General features: G+C 39.9%; 1 protein-coding gene across 2 annotated transcripts in view; it reads right to left on the bottom strand.

Annotated features, from left to right (window-relative positions):
• The window catches only part of PACRG (parkin coregulated), a 430,204-nt gene that overhangs the window by 171,359 nt on the left and 237,742 nt on the right, over positions 1-21,103 (bottom strand). For both annotated transcript variants that reach the window (XM_033103451.1, XM_033103452.1), the window contains exon 4: positions 18,980-19,129. In XM_033103451.1, the coding sequence (XP_032959342.1) occupies positions 18,980-19,129 (150 nt within the window). The remainder of the gene's footprint in view (positions 1-18,979; positions 19,130-21,103) is intronic.

Genomic DNA, 21,103 nt, shown 5'->3' with positions numbered 1-21,103 from the left:
AAAGTATACTTTGTTCAAAATCAATAAATCAAAAAAGGGGTGCACAGGAAAATACACACCCAGACACCTGTGGAAGCCCATGAAGTAAAGAGGGGCCTGAATACGAGGAGAGCATTGAGTGAAAAATACACAAGGAAGACCCAAGTGGAAAAGCTACAGGAAGGAAGATCTCAGTTACATATAGGAAAGAGTTTTATCAATGACTCTGTCTAAAAACAGTTGCAGTATGATGCTGCGAATACCACATGACTCAGGGGTCTAAACAGAGGTCGGATGACTGCTTGTTGAGGGGTGTGATATCGGGAGACCCACCACAGATAAAATAAGGCCCTTCTAAGTCTGATATTTTCAAGAAACCTATTGTTTGTCATCATCATTACATACCGGGCATTTCCCGTGATTTACATTTTGAAGACTTTATTTTCAACACATCCCTGCCCTATCTCTACAGTTAAAACCCATAACTCTACTTGATATTCTTTCTGTACATTTTCGGTGCCTTTCCATTTCTCATCATAGTTTTCTTAGATTAAAAAAAAAAAATGAAAAAGTCCTTGTGGTTCGAGATGTCTCCATCGACTAAACTTCCTTCTGTGCTTTTATCATATTCCTGCCCTTGTCTTTCCCTTCTCTCCCTCTCTCGCCTTCTCTCCCTCCCTCCCTCTCTCTCAATATAACTGAACATTCACACTGAGGAGCTACCAGGCCATAATCTAGATGGAATAACCTTATTTTTGGTAATTCTTAGCAACTCATCTTCCCCAAACTTACAAAAGTGAAGGTAGGATTGTTTCCTCTCTCCAACTTCCATCTTTCAATGGACAGATCTTATAACCTCTCCTTTCGAAAGCTCATCTCTTACAATTGTCTTGAATCATCTTCAGTCCTGCTGACGATGAGGACTTCTGGGCAGAAACTAACACTGTCAACAGAAGTGTCTTTCTACACAAAGAACAAGCTGCCTCACATGAAGAGATGTACACTTCCGGATAAAATGGCTCCCTTTCAAAGCTATTTATATTATCATGTACAAGTGGCACTTCAGGTTGGGTTTATTAAATCAGCCAAAGTCTCTGCATGCTCTACAAACTACTATGAAAACGCTTTAATAAATATATCACACATACGATAAAAATCTCTTACTGCATATGTTATGTTTATTAAAACTCTTTCATACCCATGTAAAAAAAATTCTATCCCATTGCATAAATACTGAACTTGGGTCTAGTTTTTGTCCAGGACCAATTGCCACTGATGATATTTAAAACATACATAATAAATAATTAGTATTGAACACACTTCTTTGCATATAGTAAAAAGATTGAAAAAAACCCTTTGGAACAAATCATAGGTTTAGGAGTATTATTACCTAAACATGGTTTAAACACTGGAGGATGACATCAATATATTGAAATGATTATCTAATATACTGTGATACCCAATATACCTAATATAATGAGATACCCAATTAGTGCAGTTGAAGCTCTGAGTATTCATGAAAATGAGAAAACAATACAAGATACCACTTTTTCTTCCTCTTTACATTTGAATAATGCTATCAGTGCCATTTTACTAACTGACTGACAGCGTGTAAATTCCTTAATCCTTCTGCCTTCATTTTCTCATCAGTTAAATTACACTCAGGATACTTTTTTCCTCCTGGTTTGGTGAGGATTAAATGAGATGATTCATAAAAAACATCTAACTTAGTGTCTGGCACATAGAAAACACTAAATACTCTTAGCTATTGTTAAGACAATTAAATAACACAAAAACTTGGGACAGATTAACAAGTAAGTAATCCCATTAAAAAATAGTTAGGAATATCCACCCTAGAAATATAATTGGCAGAACAATTCCCTGATATCTATATCAATGAAACAGTTTAAACAAATAATCAATTCTAAGGACATATTAATTTTTAAGAGATTTCTAACTTTCCATAATTGAGTTGACAAAGATCACGGGATCAGGTGACAACATTAAATATTAACTCATGGCCTTGATAACAGAATTCTAAAAAAGTTTATCTTCCTGGCATAAAATACTTCAAATAGCATATTTTCTATAGAACTTATCATTTTTTCAATGACTCAGCATTGAACCAGTTCACTTGACATAGCAAATTATAGATTTAACTACAGAAGGTGTCAAAAATATGTATACACATTTTAAGAAAGGAAAAAACTGTATTAAAATTGTAATAATATATATCGATAACAAAAGATGAATACAAGTCACGTATATACATTTTTTTTGGCACCCCCGGTATATTAATGGCCACTTTTTAAACTTTCCAAACTTTAAGCATTTTTTTTTTCTGGTTGAGCATTTTTTGAGCCAAACAAATCAAACCACTGTTGCTACAAAAGGAATATATGCTAATAATATTAAGTACATAATTTCAGAGTCAATTTTATATTATACATGCACAAGATTTTCAAACAAAAAATTAAACAGTAATTAGAACTTGTCTTCAATTACAATTTAAGGGTGTTAACTCTTCAAATGTGTTAGATTGTATTTCACAGGTTTTTATAATGGAAATTCTTGCACAACAAAACTATCATTTAACAGGCATGCTTGGTATATTGTGTCGAGCATGGTAATTATTTATTTAGAGAAATTTAGCTATATCAATACTAAGATCATTTATATGCTAAGTGATTATTACACAGGAAAATTTTTATTTGAAATGGATTATGCTTTCTTTTTAAGATATGCGAAACTGAGAGAAATAGTGCAATAGTAAAAGTAGGCAGAAAAGTCTAAGAAAAAATAGACTGGTTTTCAGAAATAGGTTCATAGAAGACCTCTCCATAATGCATTAATAAATGTGAATAAATATCTAGTTCATAGGTAGTATAAGAACACTTGTTCTGAGTTATTATAAAATTAGGAGAATACTGTTCTCTATGTAATCTACAACTGTGCTTAACTGAAAATATTGATTTGGAAAAATAAGTGAGGAATAAATGGCAAGAGCATTTTAAAAATCTATTTACCTACTGTTATTTGGAAGAATTATTCGGGGAACTATGTGATTAGTTTAGGATAAAAGAATTGTAAGCCATTCCGCCTAAAACATGTGGTATTTTCTTAAAGAATTGTGTTTGGAAATAAAAAACATTAAAACATTAAATTACCTAACAGTAAGGTTTAAACTTGCTCTGTATCTTATTAAAATTTTTCCAGACTAATCACATGGAAGTCATTACTTTAACTTTCCCATCAAGTAATTCTGAAATAAACTACAAACATCACTAGCCAATAAAAAACAACCCAAATTCACCAGGCAAGGAAAATTTATTGAATTATGAATTTTAAAACATTATCAGTTGCATATTCAGTTTAGCAACTGCAGTGTCCTTAATCTGTCATGTGGACACTGAATTGTTTTACTTTGTCTATTATAATAAATACAGTTAAACTGTTTTTGTAATATCTATTTTATTCTACTTTCCTAATTTTATTATAATGCTGTCATTATTTTGTTCTACTTTCATAAAGAAGAACTAAAGTTCTACTATTTATTTAGGGCTATAATTTCAAATTCATTATATCGACATTCATTTATTGACTAGTGTTTCGTCGAGAACGCTGTATAGGAATTAAGACATATATATTTTTGCATCCACTAATGTATCCCAAATAATTTCTTTATTTTAAAAAAATGTGTGTCACCGTCCATGGCCATGCAGATCCAGGTTATCCAATTTAGCCTATGTTTTTATGGAGGTTAGTTTTATAATGTACCAAGTATTCGGAAATACAGTCTTTTGTCTGGCCTCTTCTCCCTTTATCATCTTGTCCCATGCCCAAGAAATGGGCAGACACACTGGCCAAGAAATCATAAGCAGGGAAGAAAGAGATTCAAACCCTTTTAGAAAACAAAACAAATACATTTTGAATGAAACTAATTTAGATTTGAATCTTGACTGCTCCTGAGTGACAGCACCAAACCTTGAGTTGAATTCACTTTTTGATAAACTGGTTCTAATACCTGCTTCACATGGCAGTTGTGAGGATTAGGTTAGGTGATGTACAGGGAAATCCCAAAGAGAATGGATGCTCCATTCATGATGAGTTTTTTTCCATTTGTGAGACAGCTGATGTCTCCCTTGGCAAGCTGAATGAGACTCAATATATTTAATTGTCCTAGTTTTTACATTTTTTAAACAGGATAGTGTGTCCTTGTTTAGTTGGCAACACTTTTTTTCTTTCTCAGGGCTGTATAAAATATAAAGTATCTTTAACATTTGATTACATCTCAAATTTGATGAAGATGGTAAGAAGCTTTCAAACGTATTTTTTGAAATATACTCTAGAGAATAACTTTCTTCCACGAAGACCCGGTCCACAAGATGATTATACTATGTACAATGTTTTTTCTCACTGATTGTGAGAAGGAATGCTGCTGGATTAAAAACATATACATTTAAATGCCTTCTGGCAAAAAAGAGTGGAACAACATTACAGGGTCAATTATAGTCTATGTTTGATGCTTTAAATCAGGTGAAACTTGCTGCTATTTTTCCGTGTTCAGAGTTTTTCTCAAGCAATTATTGATCACTACTCCACAGCAGAAATTGATGAAATGAATACATTTTGGCTTCATAATGCATATGAATTTGTAGAGAAGATAGCAACAGCTGCTTTGATCTGACAGCATGTAATAATTGTTAAAGTGGATCAATAAAACTTCCATTTACTTCAGGACACTAAATAAAAGAAATCTGTTGATGAGAATGGCCTCAGAACCACTATTTCTGGCAAAGCAATTTATATTTCCGGAGTATTTGGCACTCAGGTTTGGACGTGATCTATTTATTTTTGAAGTCTTGGCTGTGGTTCATTTCTGTCATATGACCTTGGGCAAGTCATTTGATCCAATTCTTAGCTTCTTTATCTGTAAAGCAACTACAACAATTTCAAAAATTATACTTCCCTGTCTTTTCTATGGCTAGACAGTGGGAATTTTAGTAATGCTGATGGAATTACTCAGGAATATATTACTGTTTCTGACAAGGAGCCATACTGCAGAACAGAGAACCCCAGGGGCTAACAGACTAAATGAATTCTGCTGGGAGTGCCATTTTTTTAATCACTGGCTAATTTTTTGAAAGATATGTTGCATTTCTTGACTTTTATTTATAAAATATTATATATATATCAATTATTGAATCTTTAGATAATGTGGTTCAACTCTGAAATGACAGAGAAAGCCATTCAACTCTGTGTCTCATCACATCACTCAAGGTTTTTCATATCCTCAGTCCTCTCTGAGTTTCTCATCGGGGTGTAGAGCTCTGCTTCCTCTGCAGAGTGTTTACGATTAACTGTGTGGCCCCTGGAACATACACTTCCAGGTCCCGTCATGGACAGGTAGGCATCCACTTCTGGATGACTTCATCCCAAGTCATAGTTCTAAAGGTGTTCCTCATGGTCCCTGCCCTCTTGTTGTTCAATCAAACATGAGTCCAGGCACTTTATAGATAGGATTGAGGTTACTGAGCTGCTGACTTTAAAATAGGGAGGTTACCTGAGGTTATCTGGATGGGCCCACTGTCATCACAGGGGCTTTTAAAGCGGGAGAGGAAGGCAGATTAGGTACAGCAGGGGACACGTCAGAGAGGCTTTGAAGATGAAGGCGCCCAGGAGCCTAGGAAGGTGGGCAGCCTCCAGAAGGTGAGAGCTACCCACTGTTGAGAACCAGCCAAGAAACAACGACCTCCGCCCTACAACTGCCTAGAACTGATTTCTGCCAATCACTGGGATGGGCCTAAAAGCAGCTCCTTCTAAAAGTTCTAATCCTAAAAGTTCTCATCACAAGGAAACCAATTTGTAACTATGTGAGGTGACAGATGGTAACTAAACTTAGTGTGGTAATTGTTTCACAATACATATGTGTATCAAATCATTATGCTGTATACCTTAAACTTATACAATGTTACATGTCAATTATATCGCAATAAAACTGGAAAAAAACAAAAATATTCACAATACCGTGTTTGCCTGAAAATAAGACCTAGCCAGACAAACAGCTCTAATGTTTCTTTTGGAGCAAAAATTAATATAAGACCTGGTATTATATTATGTTATGTTATGTTGTGTTATGTTATGTTATATTATATCATATAAGACACAGTCTTATTTTACTATTTTTGCTCTGAAAGATGCATTAGAGCTGATTGTCTGGCTAGGTCTTATTTTCGGGTGAACCCGGTATTTGAGGTGGCCTTCATAGGGAGATTCTTCTCAGGATCTTCCCAGGAATGAACAGTGTGTAGCTAGGACTGAGGCGATGATGGTAATGGTGGTAAACTCTGTTTTTATGTTTCCTCACTATTTCATTTGCTAAGAAAATGTGTCAAGTCTCATTGGCACACGTCTTCTCATTGAACAGCCTCAACAAATCTTCAGTCAAATCTGGATTTTACTTTTCCAAATTTGTGCCCTGACATCAGGGTCAAGTTATCAAAAAGAGCAGGAAACAGATGAGGGTGTAGGAACCTAAAGTTTGTTTTTCTCCCGAAGGGTGGTGGAACTTTCCTTCGCTCCTCAGTTCTTCCGTGGGGTTACCCGTGGATTCTGGTACAAGGTTAAGGCTGAGAGGAAGTCTTTGTGCATCTGGGAAGTGGAAAGTGACTGCATGCAGCATGCTTCCAATGTTTTAAGGATTTTAGGGGGATTTGCTGTGTTGGAACATAGGAAGCATTCAATTTTTTTCTCAGTGAATCAGTGAATGATATACTATGTGGTCCTCTCTTTGACATCCCCTAAATAACTGCAAAAACCACAGTGCTCTCTAAGACTTTGGACTTAGCTGGCGCTTTTGTCTTTCAGGAGGTTGTGAGACCGGTCTTCAGAGGAGAGCTGGTGGTCCAGGGTCCCACGACCAGCAACAGGTAGCTCGGCAGGTACACAAAGGAAGGTGGACACGTGAGAAGGTTTCCATGGGCCTGGAATCACATTCCAGCTCCTCATTCTACTGTCGCCTAAAATCCTAACAGAAATTATTTTAGAAATTTGCGTCGATCCTCACAAAAATATAAATATTGTACCGTTTCTCTTTGAATAACATCATTGTATATTCACAGATCATGAGAAACTTTGAAAGGATAACATGTTCCACTGCTTCTAAACAGACCTACCTACATCTCAGTCATCCAGTTAGTGGTTATTTACCATACTGACAATAAATAAATACACTCACACACAAACACGTATAATATCCCGTGATTTCTGTTAGAAGAACTACAAACTCGTCAAAACCCTTGATGTGTATAAATAAATATCCAACTGGCCTCAAGGTAAAACCACAGCTTAAAATAGCAGGAGGATTACAGGCAATCATTCTGTGATTATGGCCCAACTACAATCTTGTTTTTTAAAATGTTAGTATCGTATCATTAATTAGTATTTTTGCTGTGTGATTAAGATAACTTCAAGGCTCAAGAAATAAATTTAAAGATAAAATATGGGGTTCATTTGGTGAAGGCAGAAGCAGGGCTGTAATAGGTAGGCAAAATCTAAAAGTCACTGAATGATGAGTCATTTTTCGTTCACTGCCAAATGAAAATAAATAGGCTCACCAACAGTTCATATTAAAGTACTGCATTTAAGAGGAAAAAAAGTGAATTGATCTTGGAAGGATCCAAATAGAACTTAGTCATGATAACAGTGCCACCATTACTTTTTCCTTAATAAAGTAATAACTTGGAACATTAATTCAAGACATACATGAAAATACAATACAGAAAGCAGGCAAGCAAAGAAATATCAATAATACTTGCAGTTTTTCTAAGGAAATCTGTCCATTGGAATTTTCAACCAAATGGGCTAAGATATTTGCAAACAATGCCTCCAAAAAGGGCCTAATCCAAAATATGTAAGGAACTCATACAACTCAACAACAAACAAACAATCCAATCAAAATATGGGCAGAGGACCTGAACAGACATTTCTCCAAAGAGAACATACAGATGGCCAATAGACATATGAAAAGATGCTCAACATCACTAATCACCAGAGAAATTCAAATAAAAACCACAATGAGATATCGCCTCACCCCAGTCAGAATGGCTATCATCAACAAGACAAATAGTAACAAGTGTTGGAGAGGCTGTGGAGAAAAAGGAACCCTCATACTCTGTTGGTGGGAATGCAGACTGGTGCAGCCGTTATGGAAGGCAGTGTGGAGGTTCCTCAAAAAGTACTAATAGAATTACCATATGACCCAGCAATCCCTCTCCTGGGTATCTACCCAAAAAATCTGAAAACATTTATCCATAAAGATATATGTGCTCTGATGTTCATTGGAGCTTTACTTACAGTGGCCAAGACATGGAAACAACCAAAGTGTCCTTCGATAGATGAATGGATAAAGAAGTTGTGGTATATATACACAATGGAATGCTATTCTGCCCTAAGAAAAGATGGAATAGTGACAGTTGCAACAATATGAATAGACCTTGAGATTATTATGCTGAGTGAAATAAGTCAGACAGAAAATGTCGAGAATCATATGATTTCACTGATATTAGTATATAAAACTGAAAGCAACAAAGGAACAAGACAAAGAAACAAAAACTCACAGATGCAGACAATAGTTTAGTGGTTACCAGAGGGTAAGGGGGGTGGGGGGTGGGAGATGAGGGTAAAGGGGATCAAATATATGGTGATGGAAGGAGAACTGACTCTGGGTGGTGAACACACAATGTGATTTATAGACGATGTAATACAGAATTGTACCACCTGAAATCTATGTAACCTTACTAACAACTGTCACCCCAATAAACTTAAAAAAAAAAAAAATCCTCTTTCCATGGTGGTTAGGCTTATGCTGAGCTACATACATTCCATTCTGTTAATGTGAAAAATATAGATTTTTGAAGAAAAGAAAAATGGAAAGCTGATTTCATACTAAGTAGAATAATTGTTCCTACTTCTTGTATTTGGCTCAAGCACAGGAAAGTCAGGGTGGCAGGGAGTTGAAATGGGGCTCCCGACTTGTGTGACTTGTGGGGCCAAGGGGAGAGTGGGGCTGGCGTGTCACCAGTGGGGTGACTGTGGGAGTGTCAGAAGACCATGTCCACAACTGGACGTGGTGTGAGGAGACAGTGAGGGATTTCTCCCAAGGTGTTGTGGCTGTGCTCGGCTCCCAATCCTGCCCGGCAGGTGGAACCATCTGGAGAGCTCAAGGTGTCCCCACGATGCTTCTAGAAGGGCAGGGGGATCCTGAACACAAGAAGTTGAGGAAAGAGTTACAAACATCCTGAATGGAGAGCCCGGTCCGTGGCGGGGGTCACTAGTAGCCCTCCCCACGCTCCACGGGACAGAATCAGCCGGAACGGCCTGCCAGGCCCAGGGCATGTGGTGCCAGCTCAGGATGGAGCCGGTCGTGAGAACCTCCCCGCTCCTCGCTGACTGCCTCCCCCGTCCCAACAGCACTGGGGGACAGAAGCTGGGTAGTCAAGGTGGAAGGCGGTGATAACATAGGAGGCAGAGAAACGGAGGAAAAGTCCATCACGCCCCCTTTCCCCACTACAAGCTTCCAGCCTGGAGGGTAAATCTTGTTTGGAGTTTTGACCAAACTGTTGAAGAATGAATTCTAATAAGCACTGGAACTATGTGTGTGAGTCAGTGAGTAGAACAATTAAGGTCGTTCAAGTTTTAGGCACTGTCAGGGAAAAGCTCCCCCACTGAATAAAGCTCTTTTTTTTTGGGTCTCCGATCCCCTTTTAAACTCATCTTGTAATTATGTCATAAGTAGTGATTATTCAACATAACAATTATACTTGGTGAATTTTTATTTACTCTGCAATGTCCACATATAGAGTGCAGGAAGGTCGCCTTGTGTTCCTGAAAGATTTGCATATAAAGGAAATGAGAACAAGATCTACATTACCAGCAAGTCCAGACGGTTGATAGTTTAGGTGACTGAAAAAGTACAAATTATAATCAGACCAAATACAGGAGCCTCCTTAAATGAAAACTTTAGAAATCACTATTTGCTTTTTTTTTTTTTTTTTGCAGATTAAGTAAAACTCTTGTATAGATAGAAAAGAACACTGTTTCCTTTTGGGTGAATATCTCCATGTGTGCTCATCTGGGGCCCATCCTGAGCTTTTAAATACAGTGAAGCACATTATACAGATTTCTCTTAGCAGGTCTTAAAGGCCTTCGCTGAACGGGTGGAAATCTCCTATTCAGAAACATGCCACTTCCCAGCCAGCAGGGAAGCCAGCAGGTTACTGGCCAAGGACTGGGAACCAGTGGGAATCGAACCATCTTGTCTGGAGATACTGTTCTGGTGGACCTCGGAGCGGGAGGGAGGGGGACAAAGCACACGTTTCAAACATGGCTGTGCCCACAGGTTGAGCAGGGGCCAGCTGTCCCCTCTCTTTCCCAGGCTAGTCAAGGAGGTGGACGCAGGAAATGGAGTCTCTACATAGCACGTGAGATGCTGGGAAGACCAAGGGTAGAGAGTGATGCGTGTTGCTAGTCAGAGAGGGATCAAAGTTTGGTGCCCCTGGAGAGACCTGAGAGAACGTGACGTTTGAGTTGACTTCTGGAGAAAAAGGAGGCCTTATCTCACAGGAGTCTTTGGGATGGGACTAGGATGGTCACTCAAGGTCAAGAACCAGGGGTGTAGGTCCCGTGGCCCATTCCAACAAGCAGGCAGCCGGGTACAGACGGCCGGTTCCATTCCCACCTCAAGCCTCGATGCCACACCACAGTGGTCTCTTTAGAAAACACTAATGAGGTTTACCTATGCGGGTTGCTCCAGGTACAGCAAACGTGCCACTGGTGTGGGGAGCACACACAGGTAGGTGCCTGGGCACCGAATTTGTCTGCAATTCAGTGTTCTCTCGACAGTCTGATCTCTAGGTAAACTTACATGATGGGAAGGGCGGTAAAACGAGAATGATGCAGCTTATGCCCATGAACCTGGGGTGCCCAGGATGAAGGCTGGGGCACTAAGATTCGGAAAGATCCACGCAGAAAAACTGCAAATATAAAGCCACTTGAAAATTGAAAGCTGTGTCTGTCTTGGAAAGAGGTTAGGATTTCAATAATCTATCATGGCGTGCAATTCTAGGCAAACCTCCCCATTAGGCCTTTTCATTAGATAAAGACTTCAGCTCTCTTCTAAAATGAAGTATGGGATCCAAAGAATGAGCGAAAACTCTTCGGCGGGAGAGAGGGTTGAACAGTAAAAGTTTATCTACATTGGAATGTTTCTGCAAGGAGAAATTATTAGCATCTCAAAAACAAATTTTGCATTGTATTTCTGACTGCCGGAATACAAAAAACATACTGACTCTTAAACATATATTTTGCATCTAATCACCTTAATAAATTATCATATTTATTCTAATAGATGTCACTTACGTATTTTGAAAGGGCTGCCACAGAACCACAAATGTAGGCAACCCCTGTCAGGCAGATAATACACTTGTAACATTTACCTACCACCTGCTCATTTGCAAATCAATTTCACTCACATTCCATCATCCATTGCCCTCATCCTCTTACCACTGACACACCTACAAAAACGATTTTGTTGCAGTTCCCTGCAGCTCCATGAGCTCTCTTTAATCTTCTCAACCACTTGCTTTTCGAATTAAGGAGACTGAGGCACAGAGTAGTTATGTAACTCATCAAACGCCACACAGCTTATAAATTCCGAGCCAGGATTCAAACCCAGGAAAGCCTTTGCTCTGAAACACTCTCCCATTTCTTGTTTTTACACTTATCATTGCATCCATCCCTGCCCACCAGGTGAACTCCTGTGTGTCGGTCTGTACCCCATTCAGGTACACAGTAGCCTGACCCTCTTGCCCAGCTGGTTGGGCAGGGACAGGTTCAGGCGATGCAGTCCACCACCCTGAGTGACTCCCTAGGGTCTTCCGGGGGGCTGGTGGCAGCAGCACACGTGGGTGTCTGTGGCGTGTCAGGCGCAGTACCTGAGACTGTGAAGGCATTAGCTCACTTCTCAGAGCACAGCATCCCTGAAGGACAGAAGATCAAGTCCCTGCCACCTCCTCTACTCAGAACACCTGGATTCTCTTTCTTTCTTCACTAAACAAACCCTTCCTGCTGAAAGGAGAAAGAGCAGGGTTTTTTGTTGTTGAAAGAGGGAGTTCTTGTTAGGCTTCGCAGAGCAAGTCCATTCTCAGTAGTTACTGTGTTTCCCTGAAACTAAGACCTCGCTGGACAATCAGCTCTGATGCGTCTTTTGGAGCAAAAATTAAAATAAGACCCAGTATTATATTATATTATATTATATTATATTATATTATATTATATTATATTATATTATACCCCGTCTCACATTATAGTAGAATAAGACCGGGTCTTATATTAATTTTTGCTCCAAAAGATGCATTAGAGCGGATTGTCCGGCTCAGTCTTATTTTCTGGGAAACACGGTAGGGCAATGGGAGGGAGTGAAGGCACACGAAAGCTCTAACTATTTATCAAGGATGGGATGTGATCTGCACACACCTGAGGTGAGACTTACACAACCTGTCCCGGTTGAACAGTGTCCCCTAAATTAATGTACTTCCTGGAACCTCCAAAGGTGGCCAACATTTGCAAATAGAGTTATTGCCAATGTAACTAGGAAGGTAAGATGAGGTCATCCTGGGAGAGGGCAGGCCCTAACGCAGTCATGACAAGAACTGGTGTCTGTGTAAGAAGAGGAGAAGAGACGCAGAGACTGGCACACAGGGGAAACGTCCCGTGGAGACGGAGGCAGAGACCGGAGGGAGGCGGTTGTGAGCCGAGGGTCGCCAGGCTGGCACCACCAGAAGCCAGGGAGCCTGGAACAAATCCTTGCCAGAGACTTTGGAGAGCAACGACCCTGCTGACACCTTGATTTGGGACGTCTGGCCTCCAGAACTCGGAGAAAATATATGTCTGTTGTCTAAGCCGCCCAGCCTGTGGTGTTTGTTATGGCGGCCCCAGGACACCCACACACAGCCTTTAGGACGGGTTCTCAGTTCCCTGGTGATCATCCTACCAGGTCCTGTGTTTCTAGGTCCAGACAGACAACTCTGAGATTAATTTTTCTCTCTAGGCAGATGCAACCAGATCTGTCTACAGGGAGAGCAGATAGAGGCAACCTACATTATGTCTCTGCCCCCAGCACGGCTCTACAAGTGAATTTAGGGTGAAAATAAACTTGAATGAAGCAGTCTGAGTGAAGAGGAAATTCATTTAGTACGTACTTGTAGGTTTCCTAATGGTAAGGAGGTCATTTTAGGGGCTGACGCCGTGTGAGGTGCATGGAATGAGGGCGCAGAAGCCCTGGCTTTTCCCAGGACCCTCGGTCCCCAGGCTGCCCTATCAGCCATCAGTGTTCACAGATACACAGGGCCTCCGTCCCCATCCCTTGAGATTTTCGAACTCTGGAAGCTTTGCTTATAAAGACTGCTTGGAACATGAAGGAATATTGAATTTGGAGAAGTAAAGATTGAGGGGGAAGGAAAGATTTATATAATTTTTTGAGGGCCCGTTATTTGAAACAGCGGGTAGACATTGTTCTGTGTAGTTTAGATTAGAGAGACAGCCCAGATGGACCTGTTAGGGTAGATTTCAGTTTCGTGCCGGAAGTGCCTTTGGCAGTATAATGGGCACCGTCATGAGAGAGCGAAGCTACTTGGAACAGCATTGAATAAACAAGTACTGGCCATGCAGACAGTTGAGTGAGTAAATCCCACACAAACACATACGAAGAGTCTATTTCTCCGAGGTGTGCTAGCCTCCACACAGGAAAAAGAAAGCCCAACAGAAACATTTTGCCCTCATGGAACTGACAATCTAACACATCGTAGTTTAGTGGATTGGATAGAGGCTCAAGCCGTGGCGTCACGTGTATCGGCCAGCTTTGTCATGATGCTGGGATTCAGACCGCCTGGTTCAATCTAAGAGGAAGAAGAGCTCCGAAGAGATGAGAAACACATGTGGTGATCCCAAATGTAATTCTCACAAACTATGGAGCGGTGGTTCCAACACTTTCCTCAATGAACTTATTCCTTGAATAAACATCCGAATGCTTTCAAATCTCATAAACCTAGTGATTTCAAAGGAAAGTTGAAATAACTTCTAAAATATAAATCCATGGACTCGAACTTGTGTAGAATCCTATGGGGAACAAACCTTAATTCTAAAATTTAATTTAAAGCTCTGTGACAGAGACTTTATACACATCAGTTATGAGACAGAAAAACAAAATATTTTTTTGGTCAACAATCAGTTCCCAAAAGCTCATCAACATTTTTAATGACCCATGAGAATGGGTCCCATAAAGCTCACAGAAATATCTCGGAGGGTTTCAATCAGGTTGACTAAGAAAGAATGCTTAGGTTCTAATCAGAAGTTCTTTTAAAAGCCTGCCAGCGTAAAACAGTTGTTTCTAGTTTTTAGAAACTACTTACATTACAGGACCAAAGACCTGGTACAAACGTTTTAAAGTTTTGTAAATTTGATGTATTCTACTTCGTCTGACCTTAAATTTAAAAATGTAACCTCTTTTTCATGGACTTTTTATGAACCTATAGTGGCATATGTCCCAGAACTAGCCTGGATAAATCTAAGACTGTTTGATTTCTGCACACATGGGAACATGTCACCTCATTGAAATTACATTTCCTTTTGCACATCCCATGAGATAAACTTATGGTACCATCAGACTTGCCGATACCTGGAGTCTCGGAACGGTTCCAGGTAGAGTCTATTTAAGGACTATTGGTGCAGTTAAGAACAAAGGAACCAAAATAAGGATTGCCTCCAGAAAACAGGGTTGCTGGATACCCCTAATCTGCCGGCCCAGCCCTATATTTTAGCTGTAAATGTTTTAATGCCATTTATTGGCTCATGCTTCTCAAATGCAATACACTACAGTATTAATTTTGCAGTTTCATCTCTGAAGACTATAAATTAAACATTTGTATTGTCTTAATTTTATGTTACCATTAATAACATTAGTGAAACAACACAGGAAACAAAAATTTGCTCTTCTAGAAACTCTTCTTTCTCTTTCACCCCAAAGCAGTTACTAGAAAGACAGCGCGTTTTAGGCACCCAAAATTTGTTGTTTAGAATTAAGGAAAACAAGCCCCAAAACACAGGTACTACTTTGGATCTCCCAGCATGGACCCTGACCCAGGTGCCTTCTGTTTGTCACACTCAGGCTTCTAAATATGATATTCCCCAAAACATCAGTCACATAATGGAGCTTAAAGATTATGCCAGGAAGGGAGGAACCTGAAAACCAGTTATTGTTGAATGAATCCCAGAGTTCTTAATTTCTTTGGCTCCATACCCAGAATTTGGCAATCAGCCATGAAACAAAGGGATTGTCACAGCTGGAAACCCATGCCTCAATTACAGGCTCACAGAAGGGCCGAGGGGACGAGGGGACGAGTTCCCCAACAGGGGCACATGACGCATTCCCTCGCCTGTTCATAACTTAGTATATTTGTATATAGTACATAGCAATGTACTTATATAAGATTGCATATGTATAAAATGTTGTATAATGATAATGACTCTCTCCTTTAATACCCAGACAAGGCCAGGCTCTGCATGAAGGGGGTGGATACACTATCTCCAAGTATCACGCCAACCCTACAAAGAAGGCATGGTTACAACTGTTTTGTACGGATGAAGAACTTTAAGTTCAGAGAAGTTACATGATTTGCCTAAGCTCCCATCTCTCCTGGCTCCGCAATGTTACTCTTCATTCCACATTACAGTTCATACCTTAGATTTATTGTCTTGTCTTTTTAACTTTAGCCTAATGAAACCGTGTGGAGAATATTATCCATAAATGGAATTATAAAGCCACTCTTTCCCCTAGGACCGGATTGATCTTGTGGGGCTGGTTGCGAGTTTTAACACCCACAGAAATGTAGGTAGGACAGTGCCACCAGCACCACTGGCTCTCCCCTCTCCCCTGACCGCCCTTCTTTACTTCCCACTGGTCCCCTGGGAAGACTCCAGGCCTGGGGGTCCTCACCCTGGGCGACTGTGGAAATGTTTGTCCAGTCCCTAGCTGCTCAGCGCCACTGATCGTTTCAGAGGAAGTCCATCTGACATTAAATAGGACAGAAATTGCAAAAAGGAGCAGGCAGTAGAATTAAACCAAAGCTTGTGCTTCAAGGGAACACCGACAGAAAGACAGGTCATTACATTAGAAGGAATATTCTGTCTTTCATTTTTTTTCTTTCTTTCTGTCATTTATATCTGGTCTCCTTCTCAAAAAGATTTTGTTGCGGGACTTGAAAGAAACATATTTGAATTTAACAAGACATGAATTTACATGAAAGATATGTAAAGAAAAGAGGAAACAGAAACGTGTAAAATTTTTTTCAAATACATTGAACTGAGGATGAAATTTTCTTCTAATGCTACATGATGGAAATTTCCAGTATAATTTTAAGTGTAAAGAAATATATCTGTTACCAAAGACATCTGCTCAAATGAAGTATTAAGGTTCTGTGAATATGAATAAGATATCTACAATCATAAAGCAGGATTTAGTAAATGCTATTAGAGCTAAATTATTTGTATAGTGAAAATACCACTGTAATCGGAAATCCTGAGATAAGCTTCTTCTGATAGAACCGATGTACAGCAACACAGCCACTTTGAAGAGCGGTTTTAAGTTTTCTAGCTAGAATGCTCCAATTCTGTAATTTGACCCTCTGGAAATACAGCACACTGCATTCTGGCATTGTACTGATTGATAGGTTTCTAAGATAAGTAGAAAATGAAGGTGAGGCTAATATTTTTTTGTGTCTCAAATGTCAGAAAGATAGTAAGCAGAAAATGGTTGACTATAGACTTCCTGATGAATCCATTCAGGAATGTTGCAAAAGAATTAGCCATGTTTGGGCCCAATGAAGGCTATGGTAGAAACTACAAATTCCCCACATTGATAAAATCTAACTAGAGATACATGCCTAAAGCCAATCACTTATTTTGTGAAGCATATGGACACTTGTGAGCTACAGATTGTACTAAAAGGATCTGAGGAAGATGGAGAAACCAGTTGCTTCTGTGTGGTAGTCTAATGCTCGCAAGGAGACCTGCCTGCTACCATGGCAGGTGTCCTCCTCCTTACAGGTTTCCCTGAGGATGAGGGAGATTCTAACTGCCTCTTGCATATCACTGTGCTTCTTCTTTTATACAAGATACAACATGAAGCTTAGATTGAAGTACCAGGTTCTACTGTGGGACGACAAAAGCATTAGCTTAGTGTTGCAGTAGGGACCCACACCTAGCCACGCAAGGGAGGGACGTGTGTTAGCACCCAGCTTCCACGACGGCAAAGGACAGAAGCAAATGTGCACTTGGGAGAAAAGTTACAGAGAGGCAACTCTGACAGTGAAAAAAGGGAAATAGTGATAGTACATATATTGTAGGTTTCTATGAGGATTATTGAGGAAAACACTTGCGAATCACACACTTCAAAAATGTTTACTATATCTGAGACTTTCGGGGGTGGCTGTTCCCTGATTCTTCTATGTCTTTAATAACTCCAGCTCTCTAATCTCTCTCTATGGCTTCTACCTCTGTATTTCTATCTCTATCATCTTTCTCTCTGAAGTTAATTAGAATCTAAATTTAATGGATACAGAAAAAAATTTGATTATGACTCAAGAATGCTTAAAAATTGTTTTCCGTATAGTAGAAATGCTGTTACTAAAACTTTCAGTTTAGACCATAAGATACTCAATTCCTAACACCCAATTTTCATTTTCCTGAAAGAGTAACCATCTTATCTGAATGCCCACATTAACTCCATAGCTCTTCAGATATTTTGGAATGGATATCGGCTCACTCCATTACAAGTATTCTTAAGCTCCCATAACCCCAGGTGAAGTCCTTTCCACTATGTTTAATGTTAAACATGTAAGTAGGTCCTCGTGTTATAGAAAGACAGCTCAAGACTTTCTGAGGATTCCATGATTTCCTGAATAGTCTGCCTGGTTAACTAGACATCTTAAAGAAATTTAGGAATAGTATAAAAAATAGTGATTCCAAATAAAGGACTTGTTTGTGGTAGGACCTGCTGTACACTCAGTTTCTTGATTTTTTTCTTTTTCTTTTTTTTTTGCATGTACAATGTACTCATTGTAGAACATGTTGAAAAAATTTCATACAGTGTTTCACTAAATTACTAATTTGTTTACATGGCTACCAGGAATTAACTTCAAATGTTGACTTAGACCATGGGAAGTACAGAACTTTAAAGTTAGGAACATAAAAGAAAATTAGTTTCACGTCATTTCAACAGGCACGAAAGGAAACTGGCACTCTCAATGTACTTACTGCCAAGAGATCGCCACAACTTGCTAATACCCTTGTCAGTATAAAGCAGATTCGTCTGAGCTCCTCAGTGCTTTCCAAAACTTATATATACACATATTTTAAACAGTACTCACCATCAACAAAGTAGCAACATATTATCCATTTTTCTATTTGTGTTGTAGATATGGGAGAACATATATAAAAACTCTCCAAACCACATGTACCAGATTTTAATAATATTGCTTTAAAAACTCATCTTAAATCGATAAAAACTGGAATTTTAACTGGAAGGATCTAAAGGGAGTACTCTATCAAGAGAAAGAACAAATTCCTACTAAAGTATTCAAAAAGCTATTTTAAAAATTTTACAATTTACTCATTGGACGATTATAGAACTGCGTCAGTGTTTCTGTACCAAGTAAGTAAGTAAGCTGCACATGTCAGGAGTAATAAATGGTTTTACTGTTAAATAGTTTTACTGTTTCCCTCGGGGGTGGCAGGAGGAGGAGTGGGAGTTATGATACTTAGATCTCTAAATGGATCATAGTTTATCTGCAATAATAAGTCCTAAATGTGTTGCTTATGAACTCTACATCAAGCCGCTCCCTTTGTTCAGGGCTTAAAAGGCATTTTGCCTCCCGGGATAACTCACCATTCATATTCTTAAATATGTTCAGAATGGGGAGGATTTGACGGTAATAGGGCACCAGAGCTTCTCCCACCATCTCAGCTGACACCACCAGGTGCTGGAGAACTTTGAGAGTCACGCAGATGACCTGCCGGTTTCGGAGGTTCAAAGCATCTAAATGGTAGGAAAAGGGACAGGTCAAAAATAGGAAGCATTCATTTCTACAATTACAAGGCGAATCGACGCATAGACCATTTAATTAAACTGAACTCTATTGGGGATCACCAGTGGGCCGAGCCTTTGTCATTACCGGTTTGAAGGATGCGCGGAGGCCCTAGAAGCCATAAACAGGCTCTCACTGTGTTACTGAGTTCCTGACTGGTACAGATCCCTCACCATTCCTAAGGGAGCAGCTCACTGTCCCTCACAGAAGAGGCGGTGATGGACAGGTAGCATGAAAGAGAAAAGGTCGGTCAGGGTCACAGGAGTTCAAGGATCCCGTGAAGGCGGACAACAGATACACTTTTATGCAACGGTCCCTTTTCAGTTAACAATCCATGCTGGTCTTACAACCATTACCATGACACAAACCTTGATTTGAAAAGGGGGTCTGGGTGTGGTATGTGTGAGTGGAAACGGTAGGCTGGTTACAAACACGGAGCATGTTCTCAGTAGAAGTGAACATAAACTGACTGTGTGTAGACTCTCAAGAACGTAGGGAAGAAAAGCAAAATTTTTAAATGCTTAGAACTTTAAAAGGACTCAATAGTAAATAACTACAAGAGTCCAAAGAAACACAAAATGGTTGTAAAGAGTACTTCTGAAAGCACAGTAACAAGCTGTGTTGCAGAGACAGGAAGTTCCCCGCTGTTCCCTTACTTGCTCCTTCCAGAGTGGAGAATTCAGAGGCCAGAAGCCGGGACACTGACCACTGGCTGAATGAACGTGGCCAGCGGCCACCACCCCCCTTTCTTCGCCCCAGTTTCCTTAATCATGAGAACCTGTTATCTACTGTCTAAAATGACTGAGAGTTCCCAGATTTAAATAGAAGAGCTATATAAAGCATCTGTTATAGAAGATAATCAAAGGCGGTGACTGATCCACGGCGATGCCCCAGACTCTTCCAAGACAAAGTCAAACGTTCTTCTTTTCTTCTGAAAAGAAAGATCAATTATGACTTTAAAGTGTTTCATTTATGGAGAGACAAAAGGAACCAGGCTGTCAAAAGGGATGACACCACCGTCAGCACACCTGTGGGCAGTCTGACATCATTCTTGAACTCCAGGTCACAATTGCAACAGCCTGGCTCTTGCCAGCACCTCAAATTCAGTTTGTTCCAAGGATAAGTTTCCCCCATAGGCTTTCTCTTTGTCCTATGTCCCCTATATTTAGTGATGATACACCCAGGTTCCCAGCCACCCAGGGTCAAAATCTGTTTGTCATCACTCACATCCCTCATGTTGCAAAGTCATCTTGTTCTTTCTTTGTAGTATCTCTTGAATTTATGTCCTCCTCCCCATCCTCACCTACAGTCTTCTGGTCTCTGCATCCTCACCCCGATCCTTAGGTACTACCATGTTTCCCCGAAAATAAGATCAGGTCTTATATTAATTTTTGCTCCAAAAGATGCATGAGGGCTTATGCTCAGGGGATGTGATCCTGAAAAGTCATGCTAGGGCTTATTTTCCGGTTAGGTCTTATTTTTGGGGAAACATGGGAGGACTCTATCCTCCCTTTACTCTTCCGGTTCTGGGACTCCATCCTCCCTTTACTCTTCTGGTTCTGGGTCTCCTTCCTCCCTTTATTTTTCCGGTCCTGGGTCTCCATTGTTACCGCCTTTCCTCTGGTTCTGTCTCCTCATTGGAGCACTGTCAGGCCCTCCTAACACACCTCTTTTCTGTCTTTCTCTACTCTTCCAGCCTGACTCTTCACAGGCTGCTGGATTGACCTTCATAGAGCAAATCTGATGATCACACCATCTGGTCAAAAAGTCCAGAGTCCCCCCAATTCCATTTTCTACAGAATAAAGTACAAACTAGCCAGTCATAAGGGTGACACTTAGCATATGTTTGAACCAAACCGAATTTTCAATTACGAATTCAAGACGATAAGGTATCATTTAGTGGGTTCACAGCTATTTCCTCTGGA

This window comes from Rhinolophus ferrumequinum, chromosome 3 (genome assembly GCF_004115265.2).
Source record: "Rhinolophus ferrumequinum isolate MPI-CBG mRhiFer1 chromosome 3, mRhiFer1_v1.p, whole genome shotgun sequence".
Lineage (NCBI taxonomy): Eukaryota > Metazoa > Chordata > Mammalia > Chiroptera > Rhinolophidae > Rhinolophus > Rhinolophus ferrumequinum.
The sequence above is the reverse complement of the archived record's forward strand: the minus strand, read 5'-3'. Positions and strand labels throughout refer to the sequence as shown.